At 42.1% G+C, this 14,910-nt stretch overlaps 3 protein-coding genes across 9 annotated transcripts; 2 read left to right on the top strand and 1 right to left on the bottom strand.

Moving 5' to 3' along the window:
- Positions 1-188: 188 nt before the first annotated feature.
- commd4 (COMM domain containing 4) lies at positions 189-1,972 on the top strand. The gene is made up of 8 exons (XM_067235012.1): positions 189-220; positions 547-618; positions 704-769; positions 854-893; positions 969-1,088; positions 1,173-1,253; positions 1,332-1,508; positions 1,612-1,972. Exons 1-8 carry the CDS (start codon positions 218-220, stop codon positions 1,650-1,652), a joined length of 600 nt encoding a protein of 199 aa, XP_067091113.1. The 5' UTR covers positions 189-217; the 3' UTR covers positions 1,653-1,972.
- Positions 1,973-2,061: 89 nt separating this feature from the next.
- neil1 (nei-like DNA glycosylase 1) lies at positions 2,062-5,704 on the top strand. 7 transcript variants are annotated; one of them, XM_067234611.1, is made up of 10 exons: positions 2,065-2,106; positions 2,794-3,274; positions 3,379-3,498; positions 4,286-4,376; positions 4,465-4,555; positions 4,760-4,881; positions 4,974-5,001; positions 5,108-5,178; positions 5,255-5,363; positions 5,522-5,704. In XM_067234611.1, exons 2-10 carry the CDS (start codon positions 2,820-2,822, stop codon positions 5,563-5,565), a joined length of 1,131 nt encoding a protein of 376 aa, XP_067090712.1. In that variant the 5' UTR covers positions 2,065-2,106; positions 2,794-2,819; the 3' UTR covers positions 5,566-5,704. The 7 variants fall into 7 exon arrangements, with proteins under 7 accessions (XP_067090711.1, XP_067090712.1, XP_067090709.1 ...); XM_067234608.1 differs by having other exon boundaries at positions 5,108-5,187; positions 5,530-5,704; XM_067234609.1 differs by having other exon boundaries at positions 5,108-5,187.
- A 22-nt stretch (positions 5,705-5,726) lies between these two features.
- Positions 5,727-12,038, bottom strand: man2c1 (mannosidase, alpha, class 2C, member 1). Its single transcript, XM_067234604.1, has 26 exons — positions 11,873-12,038; positions 11,598-11,723; positions 11,368-11,491; positions 11,219-11,289; positions 10,947-11,124; positions 10,680-10,869; positions 10,479-10,585; positions 10,192-10,302; positions 9,996-10,088; positions 9,792-9,908; positions 9,336-9,431; positions 9,097-9,242; positions 8,733-8,856; positions 8,490-8,611; positions 8,313-8,398; positions 8,070-8,225; positions 7,848-7,930; positions 7,660-7,754; positions 7,470-7,574; positions 7,206-7,362; positions 6,925-7,068; positions 6,713-6,822; positions 6,537-6,616; positions 6,308-6,450; positions 6,125-6,228; positions 5,727-5,974 (listed from the first exon to the last, which is right to left on the bottom strand). The coding sequence occupies exons 1-26, from the start codon at positions 11,971-11,973 to the stop codon at positions 5,863-5,865; spliced, it is 3,081 nt and encodes a 1,026-aa protein (XP_067090705.1). The 5' UTR covers positions 11,974-12,038; the 3' UTR covers positions 5,727-5,862.
- Positions 12,039-14,910: the final 2,872 nt, after the last annotated feature.

Here is a 14,910-nt window from a genome sequence, read left to right as displayed (position 1 = left end):
TTGGCCGCATGTTGCAACACGATTCCATTCATGTTTACTGATTAAAATTGTTTTGACAAACTATGATTAAAATTGAATATGTATGAATTAATTTGAGCAAGTTACAAACATGTGAGCGGCAGTGGAATCAGATGAAAACAGAGCCTTTACTTTGAAAAACCGTGACCCGGATGTACTATTATCGTTGCTAACAAGTCACCTGACAGGCAGAGTAAAAATGGTAAAAGCCTAAGCTTTAAAAAATATATATCTATTTCGCAAAATAATCGGTTACTGTGAATTGTAGCTGCTTATTGTGTATATTACTAATCATCATTAGCTCTATATATTCTGTACCTTTAAAATATAATTTGGATTTAACATACTATAGTATGTTAGAAGATATAGCCCCCAAAAAGAAAGAATCGGGTGTTGCTGCTGTACTGACTGTACTATTGTAGCCTAGCTAGACGAACTAATTGATTTGCTAGCCCGCTGAAGTCTTGGTGGACTGGAGACTGCAAAATCTAGCTATAGATTCACAATGTTTGTCATTGGTTTTTTCAGCGGTTCCGTTTTTGTGGTGATTTAGACTGTCCAGATTGGGTACTCGCTGAAATTAGCACATTGGCAAAAATAGTAAGTATTATTGGAGAAAGAGTGTTCGATCTATATTGTGCTTGGTTATTTTTATTTTTTTCATTCCTTTTTTTCTTTGCCATAGTCAAGTGTCAAGATGAAACTCCTCTGTGCTCAAGTGTTAAAAGACCTTCTTGGAGAGGGCATCGATGTAAGTGTGACTTGCAGTTTACATTAAGTGTTGCAGACGAAATAGTAATGCCTAATAGATAAACGTGTTTTTTCTTCCTTTCAGTATGACAAAGTCACAAAGCTAACTACTGATGCAAAGTTTGGTAAGTAGCTTTTATTTCTTGTATATCTTTTCATCTTTATTCTTTGAGAGTTAATGGTGTCTTTGGATTTTCCAGAAAGTGGTGATATCAAAGCCAGTGTTGCAGTTCTGAGCTTCATTTTATCAAGTGCTGCCAAACATGATGTGGACAGTGATTCACTTTCAAGTGAGCTGCAACAGCTCGGCCTTCCAAAAGGTAAACGGTTCCGGATATCTTTGGGGGGTTTTTAACCTCAGAATCATGGATATTTACTCCTGCTTGTGTCTCTGTATATCCCAGAGCACACCACAGGCCTGTGTAAATCATATGAGGACAAGCATACGGCCCTGCAGGATAAACTGATAGAGACCAGCTTGAGACGTAAGAGTTGAACCAGCTTGAAATATTTGCCACTTCTTTGAGTCAGGATTTTGAGCTGCTAGTTATGGTGTGTTCCAGTTGGACGTCTGGAAGCCGTGTCATGGAGGGTTGACTACACACTAAGCTCAAGTGAAATGAGGGAGGTGAACGAGCCAACGGTGCAGCTTAAACTGCAGGCGCAAGGTGCAGAGTCGGGCTCCACAGAGACCACAATTGTGTCCATTTCCGCAGACAAATTTAGAGTCCTGTTGACAGGTATGTTTTGACCCTGGTCCTTAACACACCACTCTGGTAAATAACACACTGCTTTACCTTTTACGTATGTGAGATTACATCGCATTATTTATTTTTCTTACAGAGCTAAAGCATGCTCAAGCCATGATGAATGCACTGCAATGAAGATGGAGTATGAGTATGAACAAATGTTTAGAACCATCTACAGAATTTCTCATTTATTGATGAAAGCTGTCCTTTTCTAAAGTGTCAGAGCTCATTTTAGGTATGTGATCCTTCTTACTTATTGTTAGTAATTGATTCACCCGTATTACCTGTAATATGTAATATACAAAATCAAGAAAGATATGACCAAATTATCAAAATCTGTAAATAACCTTATTCATGTCAATATATTTCATTAACATTTTAGTTTTGCGTGCCTTTTTGATCATGTTGATCAAATGTTGATTGTATGTAGAGAAAAATAAAAAATATTTTAATACTAATGAACTTGTACAGCTTGAATTGCACTACAAGTCCCATCATCCTCTGGGCCTTTCTCAGCTTCCTGCTGCTTGCCGCACACAGCATTGTTTTGTTGACGTGAGCTGCTGTAGGCCGAAATTTATCTTTGCTGGTGAGTAAGGCAATTATTGGCAGCTAGCTAGATGCTAGAAAAAAACATGCTTACTGAAAACACCATCAATTAAACTCCTGAGCAATACTGAATTAAGTCTGTTTACTATCCCGATGTCGATTTCTAGTCAGTGGCCACACAGCATAAGTTGCACAACTTGTTTGGTAACAGTCACCCATGTGCAGATACTCAACTCAATAGCTCGTGATAACATCCTGAGATTTAGCGATATGAACACCTTAAAAAATTGAAGATTTTTTACCGCAAGATCACATGATACCTAGCAGTGAGCCTATGCTCTGTCGCTGACTTACAGTTTTTCTTTCATTGCAAGACGATACCTGGCTGTCACGTAGCAATTATGCAGGTTCCTGCGTTTTTGTTTGTGAAATTATGAACTTAATTGATAATGGATCTCTACTTAGAGTGGACAATAGACAGAAAGATTCCTAACTTTCAAACGAGAGAGCGGTTGACTGGCTGTTAAACACATTATTTAACTTTTATACTGCAGCATTATTTAACTTTTATACTGCAGCATGATTTGTATTATTCTGTTTGGATAACATATACAATAGGCTACTGTACAATATTTAAGACGATATTCATGTATATATGGGTGCCTAAGACTTGCACAGTACTGTATATATTTTTTAATTTACCCAATTATTATCAATATATTTTCAGCTGTATCCTGTTTCAACAGCTCTAAAATGCCAGAGGGACCAGAGCTTCACTTGGCCAGTCTTTTTGTTAACAGGATGTGTGAGGGTGTGGTTTTCACTGGATCAGTGAAGAAGTCACAGGTCAGCAAGCGTCCTGATGTACCATTCACCTCTGAAGCCTACCGCATCACAGCCCAGTCCAGAGGGAAGGAAGTGAGGCTCACTCTCACTCCCATCAAGAGTGATGACGTCAAACAGAGTGTCAAGGCTGGGCACTCTGACCAGCCTATGGACATCATCTTCCACTTTGGGATGTCAGGCTTCTTCCGTTTCACCCCAGAGGATGAGCTCCCCAAGCATGCTCATCTGCAGTTCTATTCCAATGAGAAGCCCAGCAGGGTGCTCAGCTTTGTGGATGCACGCAGGTTTGGTGGTTGGCAACCGAATGGGACCTGGCAACCTGACAGAGGGCCTTGTATAATGTTTGAGTATGAGACCTTCAGGTAGGATGTAGTGGGCAACTATTTGTAACTGACAGACAAGTATGTTTTTACACCATATTTTGTTCCTGTAAGTCCTTCATGTAGACCTATTTTCTTTGCTATAGGGAGAATGTCTTGACGCATCTTTCAGACCGAGCATTTGACAGGCCCATCTGTGAAACTCTCCTGAATCAGAAGTACTTTAATGGTATTGGGAACTATCTGCGTGCCGAAATTCTTTTCAGGTGACTTAAACATTCACAAATACTTTCAGTACACAAATCTTTTGTACAACAAACATTTTATCCTAAATGGATCAAAAGACTGCTGTTCTCATGCACACTAGCCTAAAGGAAAACAGGTCACCATACACTCAGGACACCATTAATTCTGGAAATTTTCATTCTCTCTTGTTCACAAGGGAACTTAAGTGTCCCAAGGACTTCAGGCTGATTATACCTTATCAGAAACCCAAGCAAATGTGCAAGACCCTCCCTTACGCCCACTCCTGGTGCCTCTTTACAGTTCACAATGGAGCTTGTGTTGCCAGCGGCCTTGAGATCTCCACCGATGATTTAAAAACAAAGATATGGTTGCAGACACTTCAGACAGAGAATAGCTATAACAAAGCCTAGTCACACAATATAAAGAATGTCAACCATCATTTATTAAATTAAAGATTTTTTTTGTGAATAGAATACATTTAAAAGACGTGTATAATTGAATAAGAATGTCTATCAAATTATAAATAAACTATGGGCCTATGGTATGTCATTAGGAATAACGGTCAGCAAAATTCATTATTTAATGAAGAGAGTATCAATAATTTGACTTTGAAAGTAGAACATAAACTGCAGTACATTATACCCTTCCATGCTTTAGGCACTGATATGATACTTACAGATTCATCCATTCTTTAGAAGTGGAAAAAAGGGTTTTACTGATTCCATGTTGTTCATTTTGTGGGAAACAAAGATTCCTCTGAATGCTAGTGGAATTATCCCCGGTTATTAAATTATCTTCTCTTTTAAGATTAAACATCCAACCCTTTGTGAAGGCAAGAACTGTGCTGGAAGGACTTCTGTGCAAAGACAAGAAGGCAGAGGAGACAACTAAGACAGAGGTGAAAGGGCTAACTAAGTGACCATTTCATGCAAACACCATTCACTCCCATAGCTTAAAAATACTGCTTTGTATCCTATGTGTCATAGATTTCAGACCAAGCTGTGAAGAATGCAGCGGTTGAGCCTCTTGACCTTCTCTCCCTGTGTCATACAGTCCCCCTTGAGGTTGTCAAGCAAGGTACAGTTCATCTGCTGTCCATCTCCTAAAGCCTCGAGTCCAGCTACAAACTGAGTGAGGCTGTAAATCGCAATTACTACCAATTATCACTTTTTTACAACCCTAAGGAACGTTATCGTAATTTGAGGGGACTTCAACTGTCTTAAATTTGGTCATGTTTATTATTCCCTTTCTCTTCCTGTGTGATTGTTTTTACACTTCTAGGTGGAAAGGGATATGATCCAGAGAAGGCAGACTACTCTGTGTTTGAGGCATGGCTGCAGTGCTACTGCATGGATGGGATGAAGTCAATCAGAGATCACAATAGCAGAACCATATGGTTTAAGGTGAAATATGAGAAGTACATGCAAATGCATCCCATGTCTGGTGACCATTTGTTTTGACCTCTTATGATCTCCTATTTTTTTTTTCATTTCAGGGTGATCCAGGTCCTATGGCGCCTAAAAGTAAAGTGTTCCTTGATGAAAAAAGCATGGTCATGTTTTTCCACACTTAGAAGGGTAATCGTCTGCAGTAAATGTATACATTACTCATCACTTTGTCATTGTGCAGATTCAAAATCCCCTAAGGCGAAGAAGAGAGTAAAGAAAGAGGACAATCACGATTACGCGACGCAGAAAAAGGTGGGAGAGGTACAGTATGACGAGAAATGTAGCTTTCCAAAGTAGCGCACAGTCCAGTAACACATCCTTGTATTAGGGGGTCACAAAGGCACGGACAGTTGAACAGGAAACGTTGACGGAAAAAGTAAAAAAAGAAAAGGTTCCTGAGAAGCAGACCGGATCGAAAAGGCAACGTATCCAAAATGGTAAGGAAATGAGCATTCCACAGCAAAACAAAAGATCGGCCGCTCTTAGGAAGAGCAGCAGCAGAGGGTATTGGGTAGATGGGTAAGAGTTCCTCTGGAAGATGACACACATTTACAGCATACTGCTTTTGTGTGACTACATGAATCTATTTTTTCAGTGCTACAGAAGAGTGGACGTGTGACCAGACAGAGCAGCAAATAGACTACTACATGTAATTCAAGTAGTGTTGGTTTGTACTGTATGGGAACATTTTTATAGTTTTATAATCCATTCCTTATTTTTTTACTCGAAATACATTCTCAATAAATTGTCTGGGATATGCCCTTTTGCACACCAATGATTAAGAGCAGATATATTCATTCAAAAACTTTTATTTGTTTTTACAATTATATGAAACTACTTTTATCCATGTTTCTAGCCATACGTATATGGACAGAACAATAGTGCCAAGGTGGTAATAAAACCCATAGTGGGCCACAAGAAAAGATTTACATGAATCTACAGATACAGGAGAAGGGAGACAATCTGGAAAGGAAGGAAGGTCAAAGTCATTCCAGACGCTGTGATAGGTGCAGGATGGTCAGGATCAGGTCGCTCCAGAAGATCACAGCTATAGAGAGAAGAGTGTTAAGCACTACAACGTTGCCTGGTTTTGCTGATCCAGTTTCTGGGTTTTCCAATAATATCAGAATACCAACTGAGGATAGACTGGGGGGGGGGGGGGGGGAATAAAAACAAATTCTGATTCTGGAATACTCACTACCATGCCTCTTTGACAGGAAGTGAGGTAGAGAGACAGGTGGTCACACTGCTCCCATGTGACTCGTACATGCGTATCAGAAGTGCATCCTTCCTGTCCTCAGCCTATGGAAGGACAGTGTCAATTCTGGTCAGGGCTGACTGAGTGAGGGTAATTATTGTTAATGTTGGTGTGGTACAGCACCTGTTTTATGGTCTCCAGGATGACTGCTGTGGAGTCGACAGAGAAGGCACTGACAGGGGCCAAGTCAGAGGAGGCCAGGCTCAGTCGCAGAGGGAAGTTGAGGTTGTATGCATGCTGAATGACAGATGCGTCCTGGAAAGAGCCTGCAGGAAAGCCCAGTACACTCTTATTTGGAAACTTTCATTAATTTTCTTCAGTGAACTGTAAATAATTGAAAAGTGAAACTCACCAGTGTGTGGCATAATTGCATAGGTAAACTGATGAGTCCCCATGTCAGCATTGGCATCGGGAGCCTTAGGGGCCCGAAGCCTGAGGCGGAATCATTGCCGTTAGTTCAAGTAAATGTGCTAATGGTTTCTGCTGAACATTACCAATTTTAAATTCAGTCAAACAAATGTGGCTCACAGGGATAGTGTCAAGACGTTTAGGTGAACAGAGTAACCGTATTTGCAGTCATTCAGCAGAGCCACACCAAAGCCATGCTCTGATAGGTCTGCCCATTTGTGGCCCCAAACCTGATAAGTAGAACACATGTTACAAAGATGTAATGGATATTTCACATTTTGGCAAACGGATGTGTCAGTCGGCAGCTATTCAGCTCCTCCCAAGCCGTGTACCTCAAAACGGGCCCAGTCCCAGGAGGTGTTTCTGTGTGTAGGCCTCTGCAGATGGCCAAACTGGATCTCATAGCTGGCATTAGGGCTCCGAACTCGTACTGGGAACTCTACTTTAAGGAACTTGTGAGACTCTCTCCACTCCACCTGCCACAAACAACCACCAGACCAGAATCTGATGTCAATTATTTCCTGCCAACTACATGCATACATTGTAAATCTGATTATTGCTAAAGAAAGTTATTCTGTTAAAAGAAAACATAGTCTTTTTCTTGGTGTTGTACCTGTGTGTTGAACTTAATGTAGGGACACATGGCATCCACGATGATTTCCTGGGTGACAGTACTCTTGTCACTGATCCTGAGGGTGAAGCTGACGCTGCCACGCAATCCACCTGAGGATCCTACTTGGATCGGCCGAACCACCTCCATCACTGGTTTCCTATGGGGAAAAGAGCACCACTGAGCATCCACTTAAAAAGAAGACCTATGAGAATGACAGGCTATGCTTATGACATGCTAATGCTGAAATGCTAATGCTTCTCTCACCTCGTCTGAAGATGGTAGTCCATAACATCCCAGGCATCCCAGTACAGGGGGACGTCGTCAAACAACACAAACTGGTTTCCAAGGCAGCCGTCTGATATGGCCTCTCTTAATGTACAGACAGGGACAGATGATCAAGAGATGGGACCTATGCACAGTATTGTAGAATGTCATTAAATTGGGATTGTCTCACCTGTTTGCCTTCAGCATGTACAATGAAGCCAGAGTGCCATCCTTATTTACAACAGTGCGCAAAATCCCATTCTCCATTAAGATTGTACCATCGTCCTATCATGCAAAACAAGACCACCCAAGACCACTTAAAATGTAACATTAGCTAATGGCATTTTGCTTCCTTAAACCAAATCTCCTCCATGATACCTGTTTAGCGACAGTAACAGGAGTCTCAGGTTGCAAAGACTCTTTGGCAGTGGCCACACCCACACTGGGAACTCTCACCAGGGCTATAAGAACACATAAAACATGGAAATCAGGCAAGCTAAGAGTTTCTAAATAGACAGGGCTCGCCGATATGCATAACACAACCAAATGACAAAAACACAGTTTGAATGTGATTGTGTCTACTCAAGGACGTGTGTCTACCTAAGCCTGGGTCAGTAGCACCCTCTAGCAACTGGATGACTTCATTGCGCTCCCAGGGAAGGGAGTTAAACACAGCAGTGCAATCTCTCATCTTTTCTTTTGACACCAGCACACTGCAAGCCTCACGCAGCAGTGTGGCCCCTTTGTTTCGGATATCTGAAACACCAAACGTGTCATCGGTCTTTTACCTAAACAGTGATTAAACGTGGACAAAGCAATTGGTCAGGCATGCCTTTTTCTTACCTTGGTAGTATCTCATTGCGTCCTCTACCACCATTTCGATACAGCTGCCTGGAATCACATCGTGGAACTGGTTGAGAAGCAGCAGCCTGTAAGTAGAACACAGAAAGCATGTCTACTTGTGAGCACCTGCTGCTACAATGCGTACTGTTCCTAGTTAGTGAGCTAGCATGTCCTTACCTCCAGAGCTCCTGGAGCTGTTTGGAGGGGTACTGGAAGGTCTTATCCATGCAGAGGGACAAGCTGCTGGCTACCTCTATATCATGGAGCAGTGTCTCGCACTGGCGGTTCCCTAGCTTGATCTGTGAAAACACAAACCAAATGTAAATTTTACGTAGGTATGTGTATCTAGTAAAGGGCTACGGCCTCTATTTAATCAGACCCAAGCTACATGGAGATGTTAAGTAGACTTCAGTAAATCACCTGTGACTGTGTGGTGTAGGTACCGTTGTGAAGCTCCAGGAAGAGCTCTCCAGTCCAGGTGCACAGAAGGGCAGAGTCAGCTTGAAGCTGGGAGAACAGCCTGTCAGGACTGGACATCTGGACCCTGCGATACAGTAAGAGAGGGAGGAAATGGTCGTGGTTTTGACTAAGGCATGGGGGATTGAAACAATCGTTTTACCACACAGTGATGATGTCACAGTGAGTGGTTCACAATTCCTGTATTTGGTCAACACCCTACTCCTACTTTGTTATATTTCTAGATGTCTAGACAGCAGTAAACACAATGCTAATTTTATGGGTGGTTGTTGACTCAAATTGACTCAGGGGTGGAAGAGGAACTGACTTTGGAAGTCCATCTGTGTCCTGAACCCGCTGGAGTCTGTCTAACATCAGCTGGGTGGGCCCACCACCCCCATCCCCGAACCCAAAGAGGGCTGCGCTGTGATTGGCTCGGCCTTTGTCTTTGTTGTTTTTCACAGTGTTCACCAGCTGTAATAGTAAGAGTGTAAGGACTTAGTCAGTGTACGAACGTCATCACAAGAGGTGGGGTGGTTCACAAAAGGTAAATATTGAATAACTCACATCCTCAACCTTGCCCTTCATCTCGTAGGAATTTCCTGGCGGGAAGTGGGTAAGGACTTGGGAACCATCTAATCCCTCCCAGAAAAACGTATTGTGCTGATAGAAGAGTGAAAAGAATCCCATGAATATCTTGTGCTGCCCTCGGGTCACATGACCCAAAGGTTCACAACAAACCATTGTTGTGTTTACCCAATTTTAACCAATACAAAAACAAATAAATTGCATTTTCTTTTAACCTTGTATGTGGGGGGTCTGAGACAGCCCGACGGTTAAAAGAAGATGCTTCACTTTGTTTTTGTATGTGGTAAAGTTGTCGCAATACGATGGTGGGTCACAATGACTGATGGGTCACAATGACCCATCACAAGGGTTAAAAAGTTGGGTGTTTCCTTTCAATTGTATATGGCGCTTAAGCCCTTGGTCGTTGTTTTTATCTTGGCAGAAGGGGGCACTCACAGGGAAATCGTTCACAAGGTTCCAGCTGAGCTTCTGTGTAAGGAAGCGTGTGATGCCACTGCCCTGCATTATCTGAGGGAGTTGTGCTGAGTAGCCAAATGTGTCTGGTAACCAGAACTGCAGAGAGGAACACACACACACATATGCATCCATATCCACATCTATCCTTTATCAAATACAATGTTGAGTATGGTGATGCCTTACTTCTTTGCAGTAATTTCCAAACTCTTGCTGAAAGAAGCGTTGTCCCTCCAGGAACTGTCTGACCATCGACTCACCTGATGGTAGATTCCCATCCTGGTCATAGACAGACATTCAGCTATTACATATCATGTTATCTGACCAAGGGATAAATATGGCAATTGCAGTGGGATCTATGCTTTTTGAATGTCAGACCCACCATTTCCACCCATGTACCTCCTACTGGGATGAACTGTCCTCTTTGGACATAGTGCTGTATCTGGGAGAACAGGCCTGGATACCAACTCTTCACCCACTGAAACTGCTGAGCCTGACCAAAGATGTATTGTGTATAAACCTTGTGCATAACCTGCATTGATTTACAGCTGTGCAATGGCCTCTAAGGGATGCATTAAGTAATCTCAGATCAAAGAAAGATTTCAGAACTTGTTACCATCGACAAACTGGTGGACCAATGCAGGCCAAATAAACAATGTGATTAGGTACCTGAGAACAGGTGAACACAAACTCTGGGTTTTTCTCCATGAGGCGGATCACCGTCACCCAGCTGCGCGCGCACTTACGGATGGTCTCCTCGTAGGGCCATAACCAGGCTGAAAGGACGACAAGCAAAGAGCATTGATTAGTTTAAGTTAACATATTTAGTAAAACAGTGGATTTAGAAAAGAGTATATCGGAGATTGAGACCTGAATCTATGTGGCAGTGGCCCATGGCATGAACGGTGTGCTGGCTTTGTCCATTCCGCTGAGTGAAGAACTTTTGGGCCAGATTATGGGTTTTTGGAAAAGTGCTAGGATTGGTTGGCTCACAGAGGTTCACCATCTCATTGGCTATGAACAATGCCTGGTAGCCCCTTTGATCTCCTTCTCCAAGTAGCTGAGAGGACAATGGGAGACTATCAAGATCAAATACAACGATCATACTGACAATAACATTTGTTCCTCAAATATTACCTTCACAATGTCAACCAGCATCTCAAAGTCAGTCAGCAGGTCCCTCACGTTCCTGTTGAACACCACAAGCTCCGCTTTCTGAACAGAGTACTTCCTGTCAGGGTCTGGGGCTGCAATCATAGATCCATTCCCAGCTCCAAAGAGTCCATTACAGGCCATCTCCACGTACAGGGTGACACTGGAGCACAGAAAGCAGTGAAACACCATGAAAAACAGAAACAACGAGAAGCAATTGAACAGGTAACATTGGCTATGCCCTAACGCTCACTCACCTATGTGGCTCCTCATCCTTCAGACACTCAGTCAGGATGTAGCTGGTCTTCTCACCCTCTTTTGTCAATCCCTGTAAATGCATTTCATTGTTATTCTGCAATACTTTGTACAGCAACAGTTTAAAATAATAGTGTTTTAATACCCTTACCTGGAATGGCTGCCCATCTTTCCACACCATTGCCTCTCCATCACTCTCCCAAAGGAGGTGGACCTCCTTCCCTTTCCATGCATCTGGGATTCTCAGGGACACTTCAAACCAGCAAGTCCACCATCTGAATAGGCAGAGATTTAGATCAGAAATACTTGCATCACCACCAAGAAGTAGAAACAATGTGTTTATTAGATGCCAACTGGTAATACACTGCATTTGCTACTTACGTAGGTCCAAAGGTATCGCCAACTTTATATGGCACAAAGTCCTTCTTGACAGCCTCCAAGAATGGAATTCGTTTGAGTGACAGGAAGGACGAAAGTGATTCCAGTGGACAAGTGTTTCCATACAGTCTGTTTTAGTGAATACAGAATACAGCTTGGTTCCGGTTCTTCGCAACCGGACACTGAATCCAAATATAATGCAGTTATGCTGTCAAAGAGGATAAATAAATGTATCTCGCACACACAATATAACTGAATGCGTTGTTGCGATAGCCTACCTTCCCCTGAGATTGCAGTCCGTGAAATAAATATCGGATATAAATTTCTCTGCCCGTTCCAAAAGGGTCCGGCGGTTCTTTAAAACTGGTTGGTGATGCATTGCATTAGTGGTTGACTATTATAACTTGTTCTGCCTTGATCAACCACAGCAACTTCGAGTTTGCAGAGAACAATTTGGACCGGGAAATGCAATGGAATATGGTAACTTCTATATCCAATGTCTACCGAGGACGGCAAGATTTGTTGTCCCAAAACATCTAACAAACTTTGATTTGTCTTTTTTCCTCAAAATATTCTCCATGAACTGGTTGCAATTATTCTATAGTGACTAAGCTACGATTATATTTCAGTTATTCGAGCGTATGTACTGCTAGCCAATTGGATGTAGAAGACAAGATGTAGTCGTACTTACAAAGACTAATCGCTAGATGTCGATGTTGTAGGTCTAATAGGAAGGCAGCGACGTTGCCATTCAAGTATGTTTCATTCTATAAACATCCTTTGGTATTTAAATTAAATATAAAGACCTAAGATATGCAGTATGAGATTAAAACATTTATTAAATGCATAACATTCACAAATATGTGCCACAAAACAATAACAAAAGCACGAATTATTTGCAAACACTTGTACACAAACAACGCCAAAAACACCAACCACAATCAGAAGAAATCCTGAAATACATTATCCCCCACTACTCCAGCTTATTCTGCCAGGTGCTAGGTCGTCAAGAACATGACATTCTTTTTACATTCCATGGGTTTAATGTTGGGAGGTGAAGATACTGGCACATAACATCAGTGTGACACTACAAGCAGCAGAGGAATGGTAAAGGGAATCCTTAAATTTGACGGTGTGATGGAACATGAAATGCCACGACTACGACCTAAGTAGGACAAACTCTCCCTCTACACTGTATGTGCCTCAGTTTGCCCTCTTACAATAATCAACAGAAAGAGAATGATTATTTACAGGAATCAACACTGTTTCTGTGTTGGTCATACATCCCCAGTATTCCCCCATCTAATACATATCATTCCAAGTATAGTTCCCATTCCAGGCAAGTTCATTTCTAGGTTAAAATCCTCTGCATGCATTACTAGCCTACTCTTATCAAGTTTTGGTTTGTCAAAGTACATTGATAACTATCAAGAAACAATTGTGATCCAAATGATTTTTTTTTGGCAGTTTCATGTACGTACATACCACTATGTATTTAAAAAGGTGAGCCCTGTGAAGTCATTCTCATAGTAGGGCAGACATAGCTGTGGTAGACTAGGTTCTGTCTACAGAGAATGTCAGAAGTGGCGAGGAGTTAGTCTCATGATCAGAGTGGCAGAGAGGGTTCAGAGGTCATCCCACATACACCCTGCTGGAACAAAGCCCTTTTCTCAGCATTATTCACAGGGAAGGGACTGTTGTGTGACTGTGGAGCTGGGTACCGTTTTATTATGAAATCCATAGAGCAGCTTTAAGTACAGGGTGGATAAAGCTGTGGTACAGCCCTTCCTTCTCAGGCCACCCTACCATCAGTGGGAGTCTGTCTCCATGTGTCCCCCTATTGTTTGGACTGTGGTTATGCTTTTTCCACCAAGTCTGGACAGCCAAAGGGAACAGATGTCATAATTAAACTTGACCTGAGAGTTTTGGTCGTAGCTTCAGCCTCCTAGGTCAGCCTGGGTACTTCACTAGTGAACTGTGATTTGAGAATTGATTGGGGTGAGCTGATAAATGATTGGGATGGCTGTATTCCCCCTTGCCTAAAGCACTGTATTAAAATGCCCGTACACTCTGACGTGAAGGATTAATGGATGAGATGAAAACAAAAATAATTGACCTACCAGTGGGATAGCAGCATAAAAATGTCTCCATCTGGTTTAAGTTTACGTCATGCAAATACGAGGGTCCGAACTGACCCACGCGAAAGACTCAGCATCACAAATTAGACTGAACTACAACAGTACTTTGAGGGCGGTGAATGTTCCAGTTTCTATTTACGGAGTTCTCTCGTCTCCAGGTATCTGTAGATGCAGGGATGCAGGGTGAGCTAAACTCTTGATCCATACTCTGGCTCTTCCCTCTCTCCGAGGTTATAGCCAACAGCTTTACTCTTTTCTGGCTCTGCTCCAGATCTGAGGATGAAATACAAAATTATGAATGCAGACAGAGTCTAAAGATTTGTCAGTAACTAGACAGAGTCTAGTTACTGACAAACCTACAATTGCGTCCGAGTCCATCTCCATCCTCTCTGTGAATGATAAAAGGATCCCGACTGCAGGAGAAGATGGGACCACCTGTCAGCAGAGCTAGAGCTTGCCCATCTGTAAGGCAGCATCACAACCTCTCCTGACCTGAAAGAGCCTCTGCATGTTCTACACCAGGTGTGCATTGCTAAAGATTTTAATGAAATGAAGATTTAGTTGCCTGTATAAGTGTGAAAGTGTTGCCTTAATTGTTCCTGTGGATTAACTGGGTTGTTCCCCATTGCCATACCAATCCCAATTCCAGGAAGAACACTGTGTGTCAAAGGGTACAATTGTTGTTAACGAGAACCACAATACTACAACACGTCTCAAGGCTGTGGTCTCGTCTTGCACTCGAGTTCTCTAGACATCACAATAGAGTAATTTACAATTACAGTGGCACAAGCAAGCACTTTGCCCCAGAAAATTAAGAGTACCATCTTTTTAAACTTATGTTTTTAATGTGTCTGGCCACCACACTTTTGTGGTTAACTTACTGCCTAAATGTCTCATTTTAAATCTTAAATTGTCAGCTGAAATCACGCCATTGTCAACTTTACATAACCCTCTAAATGAGTCAGCTCTGAAGTGCCGGGAGTGGACCACTGGTTCTTGTCCAAAAATATTAAGGCAGTCTATTTCATTAGAGGACAGATGGCATTTGAGAACAAGTCTCTGCTCTGACTATCTGTACTGCCCTTCTGCCTTAAAATGTATTGGACAGCAGTATTAGAAGCCAAATGGGGGGGGGGGAAGAATAAAAACTACTTGAATAGTTCATACGACTGTCTGAC

Source organism: Osmerus mordax, chromosome 4 (genome assembly GCF_038355195.1).
Source record: "Osmerus mordax isolate fOsmMor3 chromosome 4, fOsmMor3.pri, whole genome shotgun sequence".
In the NCBI taxonomy this organism is placed as follows: Eukaryota; Metazoa; Chordata; class Actinopteri; order Osmeriformes; family Osmeridae; genus Osmerus; species Osmerus mordax.
The sequence above is the reverse complement of the archived record's forward strand: the minus strand, read 5'-3'. Positions and strand labels throughout refer to the sequence as shown.